The sequence below is a fragment of the Heterocephalus glaber genome, unplaced genomic scaffold (assembly GCF_053883595.1).
Source record: "Heterocephalus glaber isolate CG9 unplaced genomic scaffold, H.glaber_assembly_v1.0 deba00001610, whole genome shotgun sequence".
Lineage (NCBI taxonomy): Eukaryota > Metazoa > Chordata > Mammalia > Rodentia > Bathyergidae > Heterocephalus > Heterocephalus glaber.
The window spans coordinates 22,080,564-22,095,114 of record NW_028258381.1 but is presented as its reverse complement, the minus strand read 5'-3'; the positions used below and the strand labels follow the sequence as shown (position 1 = coordinate 22,095,114).

General features: G+C 48.4%; 1 protein-coding gene across 7 annotated transcripts in view; it reads left to right on the top strand.

Moving 5' to 3' along the window:
- The window catches only part of Hip1 (huntingtin interacting protein 1), a 146,381-nt gene that overhangs the window by 95,551 nt on the left and 36,279 nt on the right, over positions 1-14,551 (top strand). For 6 of the 7 annotated variants that reach the window (XM_087196271.1, XM_087196269.1, XM_087196273.1 and 3 more), the window contains exons 2-5: positions 1,033-1,096; positions 4,856-4,998; positions 5,187-5,243; positions 11,367-11,447. In XM_087196271.1, coding sequence (XP_087052397.1) covers positions 1,033-1,096; positions 4,856-4,998; positions 5,187-5,243; positions 11,367-11,447 — 345 coding nt within the window. Of the gene's footprint in view, positions 1-757; positions 918-1,032; positions 1,097-4,855; positions 4,999-5,186; positions 5,244-11,366; positions 11,448-14,551 lie in introns of those variants that run through there. The other variant, XM_087196270.1, reaches the window with a different exon arrangement.

Below are 14,551 nucleotides of genomic sequence, written 5' to 3'. Positions count from 1 at the left end.
GGTGATTGATGTCTCCAGAAAGAAATCAAGCAAAGTTTTAGAAAGGAAAAATTTCCACTACTTAAGAAATGGTCCAGCTTAGTGGCCCAGGGCCTGCCTCACAAGTACAAGGTCCTGAGTTCAATCCCTGGTACCAAAAAAAAAAAAGAAAGGAAGGAAGGAAGACACCACCTACATGATATGATCCCATTTATGTGTTTGTATAAATTTTATTCATACATGTGTGCTGTTAAATTTAAGAGAATTATAGCTGGTCACAGTGGTACACACCTGAAGTGCCTATAATCCCAGCCATTCAGGAGGCTGAGGCAGGAGGATTTGAGTCTCACCTGGGCAATTCAGTAAGACTTTGTCTCAAAAAATAAAAAGGGCTGGGGATATAGCTCAGCACACCTTGATTCAATCCCCAGGACCACAAAAATAAATGAATAAGCAAATAAATAATTTTGAAAGAATTGTAAGTATAAAAACAACCGGAAAGACGTATTTTTAATGTCCTTTGATGTAATGAAAGAAGGAAAAGGAAATTCATCTAGGAGTCGAAAAATGCCCAAGCATGAGAAAGCAAGACACTGGAGTAGCCAGCCAGGAAAGGCTCCTGGGCAGTTTAGAGGTGACGGGGGCAGCTGGATGGTTTCGGGCCACATTCGCTCCCTGACAGCAGCACCCCTTCCTCCTGCTCCGCAAGGAATAATGTTTCCCTGGGGGATGAAAAGCCTCTCTTTGTGCAGGCTTTAATTGCCGTTGTTGTGCCAAGCGAATGAGTGGCAGGCAGGCGCAGCAGCTGGGCACAGCCAATGCCAGGCAGCAAAGCCCGCTTCATCCAGGACTGCTGGGACCAGCTGGCCTGGGAGCACTGCCCATCTCTGCCCCCAGCTGGGCGTCTGCAGAGGAACCAGCCTCCCTTGGCACAGGGGGTCAGCAGGGGAGAGGAGCACCAGAGGAGGAAGGGGCGGGCCGCCGCAGGGTCTCAGCCCCTCTCACAGGCTTATTCATCGTATCCTCCTTTCCCCTCCCCCTCTTGTTTTGCAGACTGTCAGCATCAATAAGGCCATTAATACGCAGGAAGTGGCCGTAAAGGAAAAACACGCCAGAAATATCCTTTTGGATGTTGGGGAAGGCTGGCCCTGCTGAGGGTCAAGTCGTGGGGACTGGAGTCGGGGAGAAGCTCTTGCATAGCAGCAGGAGGGGACCCCCATACTGGCCAGGTGCCTGCAGGCTGAAGCAGTTTCCGGTGGCAGCAGCAGACTCTCCAGGAGCACTGGCTTCAGAGTGCACGGGCACCAGGGTGGAAAGGACCCACAAGGCCATCAAGCCCAGCCCTTTTAACTTGCCAAAGACCCTGCTGCTCTCCCTTAGGACGGAAGCTTGGCAGAGCCTCCACGTTCCTGAAAGCTGCTTTCCTTTAAGAGTGCTCCCACCACACCGCGTCGGCCATCGTGAGGCTGTGGCTGTGTAAAAGCAACAGGCACACCTGGCTAATGGGTCCCCTGGGATGTGCCCTGTGACTCTATGGGCTCTGAGGAGCTGGATCCCTGAAGGCTGATGGATTGAAGCCCCAGTGGGGGTGGACTGCAGGGCCCTGCTTGTCTGAGCTCCTGTGGGTCACTTTGCCCCAGCACTTAGATCACAGCCACTCGTCCGTCCCAGAGCCACCCAGCCTTGGACCCTTGGCGGGGACCCGCCAGGTGAGACGGTCAGAGATGGCCAGTGCTGCACCTCTTGTGGGTTGGAATTAGGACTTTGCTGTGAAGTGAGGGGTATGGAATCCCGCTGCAGTAACCCAGAAGCCCAACCCAACTATGAGGCCAGCTAGCGCCTAGTTCGCTTCTCCTCAGGAAGTGTTGCTGAGCCAGGCTTATTTTGCTCACTACGCCACCGTATGCCAGTCGTTGGAAAGGGAACTTTTCTGGAAAACCTCATTCATGAGGTGGCAATGGCTGTGGAGACAGACCCAAGAGTGGGTCTCCGATTGTCTCCCTGGGGATGGAGTTTAAAGGTATTTATAGGATAAAGCAGGGTTGGGCTGGGGATTTACCTCAGTGGTTCCACCGCCTGTTTTGCAAGCACAAGGACCTGAGTTTGATCTCCAGTACAAAAAAAAAAAGAAGAAGAAGCAGGGTGGTCTGAAGCACGAGGACCAGTGATTGGAAGAAGCAAAGTAAGGTCATCGGTAATCTGAGTGTAGGTAATCAAACCCGTGGCTCCTGATAGGAGGCATGTTCTGAGCATGCTCTTCGAGTAGAGTGTTGGCCCTCTGAGTGAAGGGCTTGGTGGCTTCAGCTGATTTGAGCTAGACAAGGCTACATCCTTAGATTTAACCAAGCCAGATGTGGTGTAATCTCAGCACTCTGGGAGGCTGAGGCAGGAGGATCACAAGTTTGAGCCCAACCTGGGCAACTTAGCAATTTAGTGAGATCTTGTTTTAAAATTTAAAAAAACAACTTTTAAACGGTCTGAGAATGTGGCTTAGTGTGAAAGCCCTGGGTTTAATCCCCAGTACCAAAACAAAACAAAAAGCACCATTAACTTGACTATAGAGGTGTTAGCAAAAGTACCGTGAGTGAAATACATTACTGGCAAGTGCAAGTGCCTGACCATTGAGCTACCCTTCTAGCCCAGAAATACATTATTCTTTAGCTAAGCAACTTCTGAGATCAGCAGTGAAAGCAAGTAACTAGAAGCAAGTAAGATAGAGGTTTTAGTTTTTCTTTGGGCTCAAAAGGCCCAGTCACTCCCCTGTACTATAGCACACTCAGTTCCCTCGCCAGGATTAAAAATACAGTAAACCAACAAACAAGAACCCTTATTTTAAGTGGCCCAGTTGGTTTTTCTCGAGAAATCAGTCCTGACCCCTACTGGCGGAGGGAGTCGTAGGATGCTGAGGACCTCCAGGGTGGGGATCGGTGGGTTCAGAGAGGCCAGGCCTTAGAGGGTACCTGGGATGGGGCAGTGACACTGGGAGATTCCAGAACCAGTTCGGGGCTCCCTGGTTCACTCTGAGACCTTATTTAGTGCCTGGGATCCTCCGTTCACATTTCCATTAAAGAGTTGTCCAAAGATATTACAGAGTGAGCATTCTGGCTCTGCTATTCTGTGAATCTGTCAGATTGACCATTTCTGCATGGTGGATAGATGTTGAAAACATCAACTCCCTATAATATGGGTATAAAATGTCTAGTTAAAAAGCTGAAAAACATCCTTTATCAGTTCTTTTATCAGCTCTTCTAGATCCCAACTGAATAAGCATTAGTGATCTGACTTCAGAAATGCTGTTCAGTCATTTATCACAGAGGCCTGCCTGGGAACAGGTTGGTCTACTCCTGAAGGGCCAGAGACTGGGTCTTACTTTATTATTTTTCTCCCTGAGCACCTGTTACAGGACCTAACAAATAATTGGGGATCACATAAAGGCTTATAAAACCAAAGAAAGCCAGACAGGTCTCCTGGCTTCTTTTAGAGTCCAGACCTTAGTGGCTTTTGTGTAGACAGGCCCTTGGGTACAGTGAGGAGCCAGAGTAGGCAGCTGTCACCTCCCCTCCCTGCTTCTGTCTCGTCTGAAAGCAGACCCGAAGTGTGTATGCCTAAATGACTTGAGAAGTCACTCCAACACCAAAGCTGATCTCAGCTTCTGAACCCAAAAGTCTTGTGTTCACAGCCTCCCCCTCAGAATGACAGTTTCATCCAGGAAAGGAGCTTTACGGCACCCTCAGCTCAGGAGCAAGACATGTGTTCCAGATGAGTCATTGCTGTCCGGCCCCAGGCAAGTCATTTTCCCTAAATGGTGCTAGGCTCCTCACCTGTGCCTGGATGAAGAGGCTTTGAGTCTGAGGAAAGGGCTCGCTCAGAGCTGATGGTGCTTGGTAAGGGGGCCTCGCAGCCTCGTTAAGCAAAGGCATGTGGAAACCTTTTCCCCAGAAATGGCTCGCTAATGACCGAGATCTGAATGCTAACCCAGAAACCACACAAAGCCAGATGGACATTTGTTACATGCTGACTGCAGCAGGCGGTCTGCAGGTGGTGGCTGCATTTGGAGCTGGGCCTGGGAAGGAGCAGCCCCAGGATCCCATGTGCAGGGAGTCAGAGGTGTCCCAGAAGGAGGCCAGGATGGTTGATGGAAGAGGTGGGAGCCACAGGCATGTGGAGACTGCAGGAAGGGCGTTTTAGACGACTTTCGAAGGGACAAGTAGGGCTGGCCGACTGGTGAGGATTTGGAGGTGCTGCCAAGAAGACCCCCGAGAAGCAGCTGATCAGGGTGGAGGATTCCCCCGAACCAGCCTGGGTATGGGATGGAGCACCACAGCACACTCTCGCTTATATTCATTCATTCTTTTTTGCAGTACTAGGATCGAACCTAGGGCTTCATGCATGCTAGGCAAGGACTCTACCACTGAGCTACAGCCCCAGCCCACACCTTCACTTAATAATCTCTAAGAAAGAATTCTGAGAAGGTGTCACTTGTTAAAATGTTAGCTGTGTTTATTCCCTAAGGGTCCCACCACTCACTCGGCACACCCAGGGGAGGGCAAGCCAGGAGGGCTCCTGGCCCTCTGGAAACATGTAACATTAGGAAGAGAGACACTCTCAAGATGCTTCGGCTCCTGAGGAAATTTTCTCACAGGACAGATCTTACCAGAAAAGGGCATTTTATGTCCATCGGCTCAAAAATTGTCAGAATGAACACCCAACTGGGCCTTCATAACAAGCCATGTCCCAAGTGCCCCCATCCCCTGAAAGTAGCGCCATGTGACCTGAACAGCCGCCACACCCTCTTCGGTGGCCGGCTGCTGCTCAATCCTAGGTGTTGGCTGTCTGTGGAAGGGCCCACACCTTTGTTTTCCATGACTCCCCTCACCGTGCATCCTGGGTACCCACCATGAGAAAGGGGCTCAAACCTTCTGGTCTGTTGTCAACCGGCTGCCCCTCTCCAGCAACGCCATGCTCTGCTGGAAGTTCTGCCATGTGTTCCACAAGCTCCTCCGAGACGGACACCCAAACGTGAGTTCCTGGGGGTACAGGCGGGCCTGGGAGCCAGAAAAGCATGTGGGGAAAGTGACTGTTGCAGTCACGAGGCTGCTGTCCACTGCCACACAGCCCCCTTCTCCCGGCCTCTGGGCCACCAGAGAGGTAGGTGCACCGCTGGCTGTCCCTTCTGTTTTCTGACCGCTCTCCTCTTTGCCCCCCAGGTTCTGAAGGACTCCCTGAGATACAAAAATGAACTGAGTGACATGAGCAGGATGTGGGTGAGTTTGGAGATGTGTCCAGGGGCCACAGAACAAAGACTGTGGAGTGGAACAAATTCCTCTCTGGCAACTTGTTTAGAATTTCTCCCACGTGCATCAGGAAGGGGCTCAGGATGCCACCAGATAGTATCGCCATGTCCGCTGTCTCGCTTGGTTGCCTGGAAGCTGCAGAAAAGTTCCGGAGCCTCAAGCCTCTCCTGCCAATGGAACCACATGTTTTAAAGCTCTCCTGGCTTAGCAGGGACATTGCCAGAGTCTTTCCTTAGGGGTCACAGGACTTTAGAATTAGCATGTTTAATTCTTAATGTTAATCCCTTTTTTTTCCTAGCTGGGTTTTTCAGTGCCTTAGGCTGAAGGGGAAGGCAATATTAAAATCTCTCAAAAGGAGTGTTCTACACACTCCTAGGTCCCTGTAGATTCTGAAGGCCAAGGGCACATATATGGGGCAGGGATGGTCCACACTGTGAAAAACCTCCCTGTTCCTTGTGGAGAGGCAGTTTTCCACTCACTGGCTAAGAGCCACTACTTGAGCCTTTCCATTCAGTCTTATTGTATCTGGAACTCACGAGTTACATAGTCCACTCTGGTCATTGGTGAGAACAGAGCGTCCAGAGGGGGAAGTGTTTTATCCTGAAGTCACAAGGTATGTTGCCTGAACAGAGGTGAGACTTGCCCCACCTCTTCCCTATGACCTGTAAAGGTTTTTCCATTCTTTTCCCTTTTGGGGGGTTTTTTTTGTTTTGTTTTGGTTTTGGTGTTTGGTTTTTTGAGATAAAGCCTTGCTATGTATCTCAGGCTGACCTTGAACTCACAGCAGCAATTCCCCTGCCTCAGCTTCCCCAGTACTGGGGTTATAGGCATGCACCACCATGCCAGGCCATTCTTTTACTTTCAACTTCCCAATATTCTCATCTTTCAGGAATGTTTTATAAATAGCATTTCCTGCAGTTGGGTTTTTGTTTTGGTTTGGTTTTTGAGATGAGATCTTGCTATGTTACCCGTGTGTTTTATTCAAGATGGCAATCTTTGTCTTTTAACTGAGCATTTGGTCCACTTACGTTTATTATAATAAAGGATATATTTAGGTTTATATCTCCCACTGGTTTTTTGGTTTGGTTTGGTTTGGGGTATTTTGGTGCTGGGAATTGAACCCCAGGTCTCTACCACTAAGTTACACCCTCAGCCCCCACGTCTCCCATACTGTCTTGTGCTTTTCTGTTTGTCTCATATGTTTTTATTCTACTTCTCTCATTCTTTGCCTTCTTTTGGATTGATTGAGTTTTTTTTTTTTTTACCGTGTTTTTCTCTTCATTACTTGTTGGGAGATTTTTTTAAATCTAATTTTTTAAATTGTCAGCATATTCTTTAATAGCTACAAAATGCTTGCTTGCTTTATCAGAGTCTAAATTTCATATCTTTATCTGTTTTCTGTAGAACACAAAGACCTTAATATTTTAATAACATTCACTCCCTCAATTTGTATGTTATTATTGTCATATGTTTCTGTTTAAACTGAAAGTATTGTTTTATTTTGTACCCTTTTGAGACCTTTCACCTGGGCTCACTTTCTGCCTGGATTAATTCTGTTAGAACTTTCTATACTGAGAGTCTGCTATTGACAGACACAATTTTGCTTGTGTGAGAATGTCTTTGTTTCAGCCTCATTCATGAAAGATATCTTCTCTGCTTTGGAATTCTAGGCCAACAGTTATTTTCTCAGTGCATGAATAATATTATTCAAGTCATCCTTCCACTGACTTCTGGCTTCCATTGTTTTCTTGGAAGTCAGCTGTGACACTCAACCATGGTGCCTTTGAAGCTAACCTGTGATTTTTCTCTGGCTGTTTTTTTTTTTTTTCTTGCAGTACTGAGGGTTGAACTCAAAGTTTTCACACTGAGCTACATCCTCAGTGCTTTAAAATTTGTTTTGAGATAGGGTCTGGCTAAGTAGCCCAAGCTAGGCTCAAATTTGTGATGCTCCTGTCATAGCCTCCCCTAGTCCTGGGATTAGGATTACAGGTGTTCAGCACTATGCCCAGCTAACCCTTCTTAGTATCTTGTATCAGTTATGAACAATTCTGATTTTCACTTCAAATACCACCTTAACACAAGTCTCTTTCCCTTCTGAGATCTTGGTTAGAGCTTTGTCAGTGATTCTTACCATGTAAAATGGCTATAATGCTTTTTCTACCAATTGGTCTCTGTTGCAATCTGGATAATTTCATCAACTCACTGATTCCTTCTTCAAGTGGGGCTAATCTGTTGTTAAACTTCTTCATAAAGTTTTCAATTTCACTGTGGTTTTCATTGCTTTCAATACTTTTTTCTTAATTTGCTTGGTATTGTTTTCCTTTTTGGTTGTTTTTTTGTTTGTTTTTTTGAGACAGAACCTGACTATGTAGTTCAGACTGGGCTTGAATTCACTTTGTAGCCCAGGCTAGCCTCAAACTTGCAGCAATTCTCCTGCCTCAGCCTCCTGAATGCTGGGATTACAGGCATGAGCCACTGTACTCGGCTTTGATTATATTTTTTATGCCCTACAAATACTTTGAAACAATCCCCTATTTCTTTAGATATAATAAGCTTAGTTATTTCATATATCACTTTTTATAATTCTGTTATTGGAAGTCCTTAGAGATCTGTTTCTGCCATCTGGCAGAATTTTGCCCATGCTTTGTATTTTCCTTTTGTGCTTAGTTATTTTTTATTGTGAGCTACTCATTTTCCTTGGGATTTTACTTGTGGAAATTCTTTGAAGTCTGTAACAAAGGCAGGTTCCTCCAGAGAGACTTGGTATTTGCTTCCATTAAAATCACTCTAAATTTTCAGCTGGAGGTTTTATGAATTTTGGGAAGATCCTCTTGAGGCCTGGCTCATAGGTCCAATTCTCAGGAGTGTATTTTCCTTCCCTCTGATCATTAGAATAGTCTGAGGGCATAGATTTTCTCTACGGTCCTCAGGGAGGAATTCCTCCATGCAGGAGTGCCAGGGTGTGCATGTGTGTGTGTGAGTGCACTTCCTTTGCACCCAGGAGCAGTCTCCTGACCCTTTCACTCAATTCCTCCACCTGGGCTGGCCAGAGCCTTGCTTCCTGTTCACCATCTGGCCCTTGAGGTCTAGAAAACCTATTATTTTTTAGTAGTTCTCAGGAGAAAAGTCAACCCAGGTTCCCAGCCTGCCTTGTTCAGGCTAGGATCCTTTACACCTTTCTTCCTATGCAGTTCTGTCTTAGTTACTTTCTCTCCCTTCTGACACAATATCAAATACCCACAACTTAAAGGAGGAGAGGTTTATTTTTGTTCACCTTTTTTAGAGGTTTCAGTTGATAGTCAGCTGGTTCCAAGGAAGCAAGGCATGGCAGAGAGCCATAGCAGAGGCAAGGCTGCTTATGCCATGGCAGCCTGGAAGCAGAAAGCTAAGAGGGACCAGGAAGGGGGAGATAAACCCTTCCAGGTCACCCACCAGTGACCCAGCTCTTCTGATCAAACCTCTCCTCCTAATGTCACATTTAGCTTCACACCCCCTTCACCTTTCAAAAACCCATTCCTACGAGTGCCTGGGACTCTTGGGGAACATCTAGATATAAACAGCCACAACAATTTCTGTCTCTCACCTTGGATTAAGAGTTTCTGAAAATCAGAGCCCTTTTTTGTTTTTGTTTTGGTACTGGGAACTGAATCCAGGGCCTTCATACTGAGCTACATCTCCAGCTCTTTTTTAATTTTTTTGAGACAGGGTCTCACCAAATTTTTTGAGACAGGCTGGCCTCAAACTTGCAACCCTCCTGCCTCAACTTCCCAGAGTGCTGGGATTGCAGGCATGTGCCACCATACCCCTTTGTTCTTGTGCATTTTCATGTTATAATTGTCTTATATTTTCACTTTCCAGCAATTTCAGTTTTTCTGGAATAAATAAGTATTACATAAAAATTAATAAAATATGAATTATTCCTAGAAAATTAATATGTCCTGAAAGCACTGGCAGCTGTGGTATTGATGTTTCACCTTCCCCGTCACTCACCTCCCTTGGCGCCCTTTCCGGAGCACTGCAGTGCAGGTCCTTTAGTCTACCCTAGAGGACCTGGTGCATTTAAGAGAATGTAGAAGGCAGAATTCATATGGGAACCACAGCCATTCAGATTTAGAGGTCTGTGCATTCCCATGTCTCTTCTTTTTTGTAGATGACTGGGAGTTTCCAGCATCACTCTGCTAGTTTGACCACCCCCGCCCCCCAGGCACCTGGCCAGGTGGGGCCCTGGCTGCCTGGGCAGACCCCATGGGAAGGCTCAGGGAGGCTCTGTTTCCAACTCCACCCCATGGAGACTGTTAAGGATGCTCTTTGTCCCTGAGGTCCGGCAAAAGATTTCTTTCACTGTGCTTAGAGAGGCCAAGGGGGAAGAAATAGCCCATAGCTGGACTGAGTGATCAGATTGGAGACTAAAATTCTTAAATAAAAAGTCTTGTCCATAGTCCAGAATTTACCATAAGAAAGTCCTCATGTTGTATGCAGGATTGTATGGCAAGCTGGGCACAGTGGTGCTCCTGTAGGCCCAGCACTCGGGAGGCTACAGCAGGAGGACTGCGTGAGCCCCGGAGCTCAAGGCCAGCCTGGGTAACATAGCAAGACCCGGGCTCAAGAAGAAAAGCATCGAACTATAAAAAAAATGCATTGTGTTGGATGGACATGATCAGTGCACAAAGTATGCATGGATGAAAATATCGCAATGAATTCCACAATTATTATAGTTAATAACTATAATAAAAATTTAAAATTGAAACATAATTTGTAACAGCAAAATTTTCAACTCATTTGAATTGGTTTTACCTACTTTGAAGGTATTGAATCGGTTCAATAAACTATGATACATACTTAAGAGGGATTGGGCAGCCACTAAACATGATGATATACAGAACCAGGCATGATGATGCATGCCCATACTCCCCGCTTCTCGGGAATGATGCAAGAGGATTGCTTGAACCCACAAATTTGATTACTTTGGTTTGTTTTTTGTGGTTATTGTTTTGTTGTGTTTTGTTTTTTGAGACAGGGTCTCACTATGTATCTCAGCCTGGCCTCCAACTCATGGTGATCCTCCTGCCTCAGCCTCTTGAGTTCTGGGATTACAGGCATGAGCCACCATGCCCAGCTGAACCCACAAATTTGAGACCTGCCTGGGAAACATGGGGAGACCCTATCTCAAAGGAAAAACGTAATCTAGAAGAAAAATAGAAAAAAAGATTGTAGTACATTAGGTGAAAAATTTTAAATATAAGAATAAAGGTGGCACCCTAAGGGTTTGGGGCACTGAGATCATCATATGTGATACTATAGTGGTAGGCAGGCCTATGTCATATGTTTTGTCAAAACCTGTGGCATGGGGGCCGGGGATTTAGCTCAGTGGTTCTGCTGCCTGCCTCGCAAGTGGAAGGACCAGAGTTCGATCCCTGGTACCCCCCAAAAAAACAAAACAAAACCCTGTGGCATGTACAGCACGGAGAGTGAAGCCTGAGGTGAACGTGAACTTGGGGTGACAGTGACTTGTCACTGCAGATGCGTCACGGTAACAAGTGTAACTCTCTGGTGGGGACCGAACATAGTGGAGGAGGCTCTTTGTGTTGGGACCACGCAGTGTAAGGAACTCAATGCAGCCTACTCAGTTCTGCTGTGAACCTAAGACTGCTCTTCAAATTGAAAAATTGAAAAAGTAAAAGGGAAGTTTATACCCAGTGTTAGATATTTAGTGGTATAATAATAGGGTAATATGTTTGTATATGTGCTTTTCTATATTTTCCAAATTTTCAGCCTCTAACATTTGTCTTTTTCTTCTTCTTTTTTTCCCCCCTCTGGCATGGAGGATTGAACCCAGGGCTTTCACATCCCCACGCCTATTTTTAAATTTTAAATTTTTTATTCTGAGACAAAGTCTCACTAAGTTGCTCAGCCTGGGCTCAAACTTGAGAGCCTCCTTCCTCAGCCTCCCAGAGTGCTGGGATGACAGGCGTGCACTGCCACACCTGGATGTTATTTTCACCACAAAAGATAGTTCCTTCCACCAGAAGCCCTGACTGCAGATCCCTCACAAGTGTCCTCTATGGTGATTCCACTTTCTTTCCTCTCTGAAAGGGCCACCTGAGCGAGGGCTACGGGCAGCTCTGCAGTATCTACCTCAAACTGCTGAGGACGAAGATGGAGTACCACACCAAAGTGAGTTCCTGCCCTCAGGGGAGGCAATGGGGCAGTTGAAGTCAGGCCCCAGGGACAACAGGGGGACAGGCTTTGACCTCTGCACCTTCCGTTCCCCTTTTCCAATGGAGGACCCACATCCACCAGGTTGGGGAAATGTCACCCATGGCCTCCTCCTCTGCTGCTCCAAACAGTTCCTGCAACTTCGCTAGTGAGTTTCCACGGCACACCTGCTTTTAATCAATATCTGACTTGGTCAGTATTTCTCCAACCCTTAATGCAGGTGAATTGTGCCAGGCACCAGAGGTTGCGTAAGCTACAGGGCCAGGGTCTGCTCCGAGGGCTTCACAGGGCTGTGGGGAGAGGGAGCTCACACTCGAAGTGACCTGTAACAGCTCGAGGCCACGGGATCAGGAAGGGCCAGTCTCTGTGACCTTGGGCCAGGTGCAGTGCGGTGGAGCAGAGGGCTGCCATGTAGGGAAGAAAGCAGTGTGAGTCAGGGAGGAAATGGAGAAGGGACGAGATAGAAGAAACCCCATGTGTCTTTATCTCTGCTGTCTCTGATGAATTTGAAGAGTAGCTTTGACTTGTCAACATTGTTGTCCTCTGTCAAACGTGTCTGGACATCATCTTATCCTCAGCATCTGTGTGGCGGAGATATCAGACCTAGGAAAATGCCCCAGCCCCATCATGTGGCTGCTCAGTGGGGAAGCAGAGATTAGAACCTGTTGGACACCACAGACGTCCTATGCCCCATGGCTGTTCCTCCCCACCCTCTATATATCATTGAGTGGCCACCATGGGCCTGAACTAGGAGGGCCTGGAGAGAGGCCTTGCCCCAGCCTATAAAGTCTTCCTGTTGGCCTGGGAGAGGGAGAGAGGATGAGCAAGCAGTAGTGGGAGGTGGCACCGAATCAGGCGGGGCCTGTCTGGCCTGGGCCTGGGCCAGGGTTGTCAGAGACAGCAACAGCTAAGCTCAGGCTTGGAGGGCACTGGCTGTCTGTGCTGCATGGTGCTTTGCACCGCAACACAGCCCTATGGTTCTGGTTGCTGCTGGTAAGGAATCCTGGCAGGCCTGAGTGGGGAGAACACAGGAGCAGAGGTTGAAGATGGAGAAGAGCAGAACCAGGGGGCCTCCCAACCTGGAGTTCTGAGAGGACAGCACAGGTGTCCTGCCCCCTTGTGTCCTCTGTCTGCCCAGCTTCCAGCCACAAGCAGGTGCCCAGTCCAGATTAGCTGAGTGAGTGACGGGGTGGAGGCACAGCGAAGGGCAGGGAAAGAGGCTGGCCCTTCTCCTTTGACAGCGGGGAAAGGGAGGGAAGGGGAGGCACTGGAATCTGGGAAGGGAGTGGGCAGCAGGGGCTGAGGCCTCATGCTGAAGGCGGCAGTTCAGGATGAGACACTGGTGTGATAGTGGAGCTATTACAATGGCCAGGGGGACAGGCGAGGGATCTGTGGCAAGGACTGTTAGAGGGCACTGTTACAGACTGAGCGTTGAAATTCCAACCCCCAGTACGGTGAGGTTAGGGGCTGTGAGGTCATAGGACATGAGGGTAGAGCATCTCTCCATTCATGAGGGACAAACCAGAATGTGGCCCTCACCAGGAACCAGATGTGCCAGTGCCTTGACCTTGGGCCTCCAGAGCTGTGAGAAATCAATGCCTGTATTCAGCCCAAACTGACAGAGATGGATGCTAAGGCCAGCTAGCATGAACGAATAGTGACACTGGCTGTGAGGCCTTCTGCAGGGACATTCGTTAGCTGGTCCTAGGTGCAGAGTGTGTGATGAGCATCCAGGCCCAGCAGGGGTTAGTGGCAGTGTGACAGAAAGGTGGCAGCTTCCAGGCCACCAGTCCTGATGTCTTGATGGAACAAGAAAGTGACCAGAAGGGGCTGAGGAAGCTGGGAGGAGAGACTGGAGGATGAGGCCCAGATGTTGCGGCAGCAGAATGAGGGACTATGGTGAAGAGGTCTCCAGAGGGACAGGTCCAAGTGATAGCAGGGTCCCAAGTGGGTGTCAGTAGCCAAAGGTCCTGAAATTGTAGAGGAAAGGTTGTGACCACAGAGAGCCACAAAGGAAGCCTGTGGCCTGGATGCCAAGGACTTGGGTGAATGTGGGGTAGTGACGAGAAAGTGAGCCATGTTTGTGGGGTGGAGAAGCATGGGGACCCGAGAAGAATGCCAAGCACGCCCCTAGCCTTGGTAGGCAGGGTGGTGGAGGATGAACACCCACCCCTGCAAAATTCCACAGCCCTCCACAGGGGAGAGGTGAGGCCGGAGGCTTCCCTGAAATCCTGGGACAGCCACAAGTTGGGGAAAAGCTGGCCACCTGGAGAGCCCTGTGTGTGACACCCAGGATTGGGCAGCATGAAAATGCCTGAGGCGGCTGCAAACTATTCCTGGTGGAGGATGGAATATTATGGCCACAGTCACAGGATACAAGGGGAAGTGGGAGCCAGAATCATGTCCCTGCTGCTCCCTATGGCCTGGGCCTTCCCTGCCCATGGAGCAGCTGCCAGCTGGGACTTTCTGGTAGGAGGATGGAGGAGAGCACTCCCAAACTATGGAACCCCAGTTGTCCACTTCCAAAAGATAGAAAGTGGGGACGAGGGGGGGCCAGAGGCAAAGTGTCAAACTAATTGAAGGTTATTTGTGTGTCTGTAGTGCCTGGGATGGAACACAGGACCTCAAACATGCTAAGCAAGCACCCTGCCACTGAGTTACACTCCCAGCCTCCAGGTCAAAGTTTTAAGGCCGAGCAGGCTTCAAGTGCCAGCATATCTTTGTGTGCCTGGCATAGGCGGGTGAGCTTGTGGCTGAAATTGCATGGATTAACTGCAAAGAAGTCACCTTGCCCGGTGTGCCCACACATACAGAAGCACTGGATCTTGCTAAGCTCTCCTGAGGGAAATAATTCATAGATCAATTCCAGCCTCCCCAAGTCGGGTCCTCACATGAGTTCCTCACTCTCTGCCCCTTGCCTGCAGCTCTCAGCCCCTGTGGGCCTTGCACCCAGTTCGCCCCCACTGTTTCCCTCCGCACCTAGAAGCCACCCGGGTTTTTTACCCAGAGTGACTTAAGTCCATACTGCTGCTTCTGGCCGACCTGACTTTCACCCGAGTCCC